Source organism: Lolium rigidum, unplaced genomic scaffold (assembly GCF_022539505.1).
Source record: "Lolium rigidum isolate FL_2022 unplaced genomic scaffold, APGP_CSIRO_Lrig_0.1 contig_27164_1, whole genome shotgun sequence".
Lineage (NCBI taxonomy): Eukaryota > Viridiplantae > Streptophyta > Magnoliopsida > Poales > Poaceae > Lolium > Lolium rigidum.
In genome coordinates, this window is record NW_025900073.1 from 208,133 (window position 1) to 215,732 (window position 7,600).

The 7,600-nt window shown below is 47.4% G+C and overlaps 1 protein-coding gene across 1 annotated transcript; it reads right to left on the reverse strand.

The window, feature by feature from the left end:
• On the reverse strand, window positions 1-7,135 carry LOC124680738 (epoxide hydrolase A-like). The gene is made up of 4 exons (XM_047215789.1): window positions 6,824-7,135; window positions 2,231-2,431; window positions 639-862; window positions 1-561 (listed from the first exon to the last, which is right to left on the reverse strand). Exons 1-4 carry the CDS (start codon window positions 7,133-7,135, stop codon window positions 315-317), a joined length of 984 nt encoding a protein of 327 aa, XP_047071745.1. The 3' UTR covers window positions 1-314.
• Between the last annotated feature and the right edge of the window lie 465 nt (window positions 7,136-7,600).

The window sequence follows — 7,600 nt, forward strand, 5'->3', positions numbered from 1 at the left end:
TTGGGAAAGGAAGAGCGTTCATTCTGGCAATGATCCAAATCAGAACCTTCACACATGTTGCCTGTTGGTGCATTTTCATGTTTACCAAACAAGCACATCCTTTCATGTTTAGTTCAGATGTAGCACTGCACATGAACATCCACGATTACACAGCTCGATCGAGAAGGACAGTCAACTGAAAAGTAATTGGCAGCCCACACAGCAACTATCTGAAAAGGAAATGGACTAGCTAGTGAACTGAAAGTGCGACGCATTCGTGCAGTACAATGGTAAAATGGAATCGACGGTTGAGCAGCTAGGTGACGGATCGGGCCTCAGAACTTGGCGATGAAGCTGTGGATGTGCTCGCTGACCTCCTGCGCCTTCTCCTGCTGGATGAAGTGGCCGGCGCCCGGGATGACGACCACCTCCTCCAGCATGGGCACGTCGTTCTTGAACCCGCCCTTGTGTATGTAGTCCTGGATCCCGGCGTAGTTGTAGGTCAGGTCCCCGTCCCCCACGATGAACTTGGTGGGCACGGTCACCTTGGCGTCCGCCCACGGTGCCGCCAGCTCCCAGTTCCTGCACCCAGACACCATGATCAGTGACCGGTCGCTCACCTGAATGTCATGCACTTGAATTATAATTCAGAAATGTACCTGTCCATGTTGCGGTAGTAGTTGATTGCGCCGGTGAAGCCGGTCTTCTCGAAGGCGGCTGTGAAGTACTCGATGTCGGCCTCGGTGATCCAGGCCGGGAGCGGCTCTGCTTCGGGCTGCACCTCGCTGTCGGCCTTGCGCTCGCTGAAGCGGTTGCAGAGGACCCGGGTCATGATATGCCTGGCGTACGCCGGCGCGAACTCCTTCTCGGCCACCCCGGGCTCCTGCAATATTCACGCGCGTCAGAAATAAATCCGAACACATTCTAGACATGCTACTGCTGCATCCCAAGATTAAAAGCAAGAGATCCGTCTACTGCTGCATGCATGGCATGTTCATCTGGATATTCCCACACGCACGAAGAGAATCGCGGGACTGATTTATGTATGGCATGCACGCCGGAGGGGAGAAAATCAAGGGGGAAGAGATATGTATAAAGAGAGCACGCCGGCCGCGGGCGCGTGCCGTGCGCGCGGTGCTTGCGCAGAATCAGAGCAAGCAATTATGCGGCGATACGCGCATTTCTTTCTTGCCCAGCCATGTCGGCTTGATTGGCTCCTCCTCCTGCGCTCTATAAAACCAAACCGAGCAATTCAGCTACACCTGGGAAAACTGGTAGTGCTACGTACAAGTTGGTTGATTTTGTTGAAGCCATGGCGGCGCGTGTGATCCTGGAGATGGACGTGCACAGCACCGACCGCGCCAAGAAGGTCCGGAAGGCCATCCAAAGCTACCTCGTTTCGTGCGTGCTTGTGCGATCCATGCTCTCGCAAGGCAAGTTGATGAATGAATCGATCTGAGCATCTCACGTGCGTGAGTGGTCATGCAGGGGTGGATAAGGTTTCCGTGTCGCCGCAGACGGGGCTGGTGGTGATCACCGGGCCGGCCGCAGCGGACGCGGACATGCTCAGGAGGCTCATCCAGTACAAGCTGAGGAGGCCCGTCAGCATCGTCAGCGACGGCGGCGCGCCGGAGCCCGTCGACGCCGGCGGCTGGATGACGAACCACTGGGCGACGCCGCAGTTCGCCCCGACGTACGGCGGCCGGGTGATGCCGCATCCCTACGGCGCCCCGCAACAGAGCTACCCGTACGCCAGAAGCCACTGGACGCCACCGCCGCCACCACGCGGGCACCTGTCCTACAGCGTGCCGGCGCGTCACAACGACGAGGAGGGCCCTGAGTCGTGCTGCTCCATCCAGTGACCATGTTCTGCCGGCGGCGTGCGCACTCGTGCACGCATCGCATAATGAATAATCACTGCTAGTAGGAACGGAACAGCAAAGTGTTTCGACTGAGTAGCACAAATCTTTTTGAACGTGCTGCTGCTTGTGCGTTGCCTTCTTCCCCGTTGAAAGTTAGAGCAATAAAATTGTCTGCGTGATGAGTTCTGTGGTACGAAATTTATGCAGTTTCAGTGTAGTCCTCGACGTACCCAACTAGTACTACTACTCAAGTACTACATTTTAAGCAAATTACGATCCTCTGGTGTTTGCATTGGCCAGCAATGGCATTGGCACGGTGAATTAATCGGCAAGAAGAGTAGAGACTAGAGAGAGTATGAGCAAGAGCAGAGGATGAGGTTCGTGGGTACCTGGAAGCGGCAGATGTAGTAGGTCGGGCCGTAGGCGCGGTTAAAGTGGTCGGTGGTCTTGACGGCGTTGGGGCCGGTGCGGATGAAGACGCTGCGCATGAAGGCCACGCTGGTGTTCACCAGCGCCGTCACGCGGTCCGGCCGGAACAGGCACAGGTACCACGCGATGATCGCGCCCCAGTCGTGACCCACCACAAACACCTGCTTCCATCGTAAAAAGTCAAACTAACCATGCTTAATATTGACCGCTAGGAACATCTCTAAGGGATGATAGAGAAATAAACTTGGTGCCAACAAACGGAATTTTGAGGGCACGAAATGAATTAAAATAAAAACAGCGCTCCATCGGAAGATGTGTTTCTATGCGGTGAATATCAGCCATGGTAAATTTTCAGTGCGTAACCATAATAATCTAGTAATGCTGCCGTGGCCGGTCAGAGCTAGCCATCATGCATCGATCGATCGGCCAATATGGCCCATCATATCATCCATCCGAGCGGGCCGCGCGCCGTGTTACGCGGAGATCTAATCTACTGTAGGATCAATGTCCAAACCTAATCAACCTACCGAGATAAGTAGTTTGGATCACCGATTCTGCGATCATCACGCCGTACGTGGTATGTGGCATGGATCGATTCATCTCAGAATTCAGATCCACTACAGTACAATACAAGTTGATCGAAATTGGGTTACTAGGTATACGCCAGACCTGCGAAACTGAACTAGGTGGAAATGAGAAAAATCGAGAATGCTAGAGCCCAAGTTAAACGGCATTATTCTCATTCTTTCTGGAACTTAGCAAGTACTCATATTATTCGGAAAAAAAATACTCCCTCGGTTCACTAATATAAGACGTTCCACATGAGTAATTTCAAACACAATACATTTGTGAGTTTTTTTTTCAAGAATATTCAAAAACCTCGCGAGTTCTACACCGGAACCCATGTTTAGGTTAGCATTTCCTCGCTATAATTGTACATTTGCCATTCTCTCTTTGATGAGCCCACATGCTAGTTCCACATGCGCAAGGCATTTGGCGTTTTGCGGCACATATGTTATGTATACTTATGCAAAATTTTGGTAAGAAAAAGTTCTACTATGTGCCATATAAAAATATTAGTTTATGACATATAAAGGAATATAAAACTATTGTTTTTATCCATGGATTTTCTTTTGTGTAGCTCAAAATACAACATCTATTTTTACGAAACTGGTTACATAAGTACTCCCTCCTATCCATAATACTTGTCCTCAAATTATATGTATCTAGAAATATTTTAGTGTGTCTATTCACTCGTTTTAGGGTTTAGCGACATGCATTATGAGCCAAAGGGAGTAAAATATGTGTTTTGTGTATTTGTTTTTTGTATTTTTTGATACAAACAAATAGTGTTTCCCAAATTTCTAAAAAAGCAAAAGCACCGGTGATCATGTGTAAATAGCACTTTTTGCAGAAGAAACTGAGGAAAACCTCAGCAGAAATATTTTGTTGATCTGCTACTTTTTATACGAACAGAGAAAGAAGGAGTGTCCTATCAAAATCTCGGCGGTACACAGGTGTTGACTCTTGGTTTTGGACGATAGTGGGCTGCTGTCGAGAAGAACAGAACACCAAGGCATCTATTCGTCCCGTGACAGATATGTCAATCGCAGCAATAGCAGCCCCTCCACTGAAAACGAGAGATAAACAAAATACCAGCAAGCATTTTTTTTTAAAAAATAAATCGGCTTCAAGGTAAATATGATTTTTTAAATGGGCTTCAAGAAAATCATATTGAGATTTTGCATGCTTATTGGATACACCATTGTTAACATCCAAACTTTCAAATTTTTACCGATCGTGTAAATATGATTCTTTTAATGGCCACATGTAGCAGGTCTCCATTTGTCCACAATCAGCTAGTACCGTCCACGCTCGGCTAGTACCATGATTCAGAGGTGTTGTTGACTCTCCATTTTGGACGCTACTGGACAAGTACAGTCTACAGAATAACGCGGCATCATTTCCATCACATGACAGATCAACCACTAGCAGGCCCTCCACTGAAACCGAAAGACAAAGGGTACTTGCAGAAACACCACGCTTTCAAGTTTACCGCACACATGACTGTCAGATTCACCCGTTCAACTATATTGCCTAAACTACATGACTTAAGATCATATATTTTTTTCTCTTCACGAAATGCGATATGTAACGTTCTTGTCCACATAATTTTTGTCCGAAGCGGTGAAAAGAAAATCTTCTACTGTATGAGTCATATGTATTGTATACACCGGACCAAGCAATGGTTGGTTCAAGCTTCAAGAATGGTAATATATTTTCTAATACAAAAAGAGCCAATAGACTTGAAAATTAGACTTCAACCATAAGACCTACACGAATTGCACATGGGAATTCTAATTAGCATGGAAGATTAATTGATTAAATGTGAGTACATGCAACACAGAATCGACAAACTTCATTACTAATAGACACGGTGGTTCTTTTTGTTTTTCCTTGTATCTTTTCTCTCTTGAATACGCAGCCAAAACGTTTAAGGCAGATAAATGGACCAGATTATTCAATTGAGGGGCCACAGGTCCAGGGAACAACTAAATGTGCCTTTCTGCCGAGCGAATGATGATATGCCAGATCAGCAAGTATGTATTTTGTCTGGCCAGTTATCAGAATAGCAGGGACGAAGATCGCACAACTGGTTATGTACTCCCTTGGTTCACAATTAGTTCACGTGCAGGGTTTAGTCAAAGTCAAAGTTTGTATAGTTTGATTAAATATTTGTGAAAAATGTTAACATTCACAATGTAAAAGATATAGTAGTAAAATATCCATAATCTATATTTTCATAATATATACATTATTACAGTTGTTGATATTTCTCTCTATATTTTTGGTCAAACTCGATAATGTTTGACTTTCAAAAATCCCAGAACGCAAACAAATAAAAAATGGAGGGAGTATCACATTTTCACATGAGGAGATGCCAATTTGTTACTTCTTTGTGTGCTCTATGCAAACAAATATGTGTTGTTCTGGATGACTCTCCATTTTTGGTCCAGGGTGTATGAACAACTATGTGTAAGTCCATTTCGCAAATAAGGCAACATAAAAAAGATACATGAGAAATACTAGTACTACCTTTTTAATACATGCATGTTTCGTATCATCAAGTTTTGTAAATGGCTGATCGTGCTTGCCGAAAAAAAAAATTACTAGTACTACTTGTTTGTTGAGTGTACTACAATACGAGTTGTCCATCGGAACATAGTTTCACTTCACAAGATCGAAAGAGGGGGGCTAACCCTAGGGGTTGAACAAGTTGAGGGTCCTATTGTGTGATATCCAAAGTTGTCTGTGGACAAGAACTTCAAATGGAGCTCGATCGGGTTACCGCGAGCCCCTATAAGAAAATGAAAACATAATTGTTACGCTTCAAAAAAACAAATGAAAGAAAATCTGAATAAGGCGAGAATATATAGATGCCTAGTATGCAAGACTTTTTTTTGTTCAAAATAAGTTTCCATATGTGATCTACACAAAGACATATGAAAAATGACCAACGTCGAGTTTAAATCGGGTCATTTAGAGCCTCGGTTTTGGGATTTTCATGTTACAGAAAAGGGAACACAATTGGGTGCGCCGGAGCTCACCCTCACAAGCCTTTGAGAACCATGACTTTGCATTTTTTTAGAAAAAATCGGAAGTTGCCATCCAGCCATTAGTTTCAAGATCGGATGGTTTCAGATGTCGCCGCGTTTGGATACTCATTGAGATTCTTATTTTTCCCACGTTCGCCCGATAGCTTTTGAACAAAAAAAAAGTCAAGAGTTTTAGAAAAACTTAAATACTACAGTACTGTATTTTGATTTCCTGAGAACACACCTGCTCACTTGAGCTCGGGCCCCAAAAGGCAGTTGCCTATCTTTGGACCACTACATAATAACTAAGAGACAAAACTCCTACTCAGATGATACATCAGATCATGCATTTTTGCGTGCCTGGCCGACAATCAGAACCCTAACATGGCGAGACCGGATAAATCTGCGTGGGACATGAATAGCACTGGCATGCACACGCCATGCTACCGCATACTTGATCACATGGTGAGATCGATGCCGATTTATTTGCGTGCTCGATCGATGCAAGCAGATGGAGGAGCAGCGTAGTGGCATGATACAGTAGAACAGAGAAAGCAGAGCACGCGCTATCATGGTTCACAGGTGTGTGTGGAGTCTCCGTTTTGGACGCTAGCACTGTAGAGCAACAGCTCCTTTTTCCACCGAATTAATTGGAAAAGGAGAAAACAATAAAGCATTATTATTACAGTACTACCATAAAAACTTTCTATTTTTCGTTTGCGCCCGTGAAAGTCAGATTGCGGAGCGGTGACGGGAAGAAGAGAGGGGCGACGTCGACCAGTCGACCATCGATGGAGAGCGGTGAGACCGTGACCCGCACCGAACGGGGTTCAGCGTGGATGGAGTGAGTAAACTAACTGCCATGGCGGCCATGGTGCACGAGCACGACCGAGTGCTCTACTCTAAATCTCTAACGAATCTGCTTAAGAATCTTCGTTTACTAGGAGTACTACATACCTTGGTGATGCCGAGGGCGTCGAGGAGCGCGACAGCGTCGCCGACGACGTGGAAGGCGGAGTAGGCTCCGACGTCGGGCGGCGCGTCGGTGCCGCCGTAGCCGCGGAGGTCGGGCGCGACGCAGCGGAAGCCCCGCGCCGCCAGGTGCGCCATCTGGTGGCGCCACGAGTACCACAGCTCCGGGAACCCGTGCAGGAACAGCACCGCCTTGCCGTCCTCCGGCCCGGCCTCCGCCACGTGCACCGAGATGCCGTTCGCCTCCACCGTCCGGTGCCTGATCGCCGCCTCCGCCGCCCCGCTCTCAGCCTCCATGTTTCTACCGCCCTCGTGCTAGCTACTGTGTGTTGTGGTGGTGATTTGTTTGTTTGGGCAGGCGAGCGGTGCGGCGAGGGGCGCCGGGACTGGTATTTAAGCCCGTGTTGTTCTCGTTCCGGTTCGGCGAGGACGGCCGCGCACGTGACCGGCTCCAGTGTGAAGAAGCTTGGGGAAGACGGGCGGCGGAGGGTCAAAGTGTAAAAAAATGTACTCGTTTGGGTGACGTGGACGCTGACGCATCGCTCGCTCACTGCCGCGCGCGCCGCTCGAGCCGGATCGGTCGGTCCGCTCCTGTCGTCTCGACCGGTGCCAACATTCGTCTTGAACGGTTGTTTGAACCGTAGCTAGCAATGTGTTTGCTTGGAGCATTTGCGCGTATATTCTCATGATGTACGTGTACAGTTGTACGCATGACGTATCGGCATACCTAATTAGGCCATGTAAAACAAAATGACACCGTCC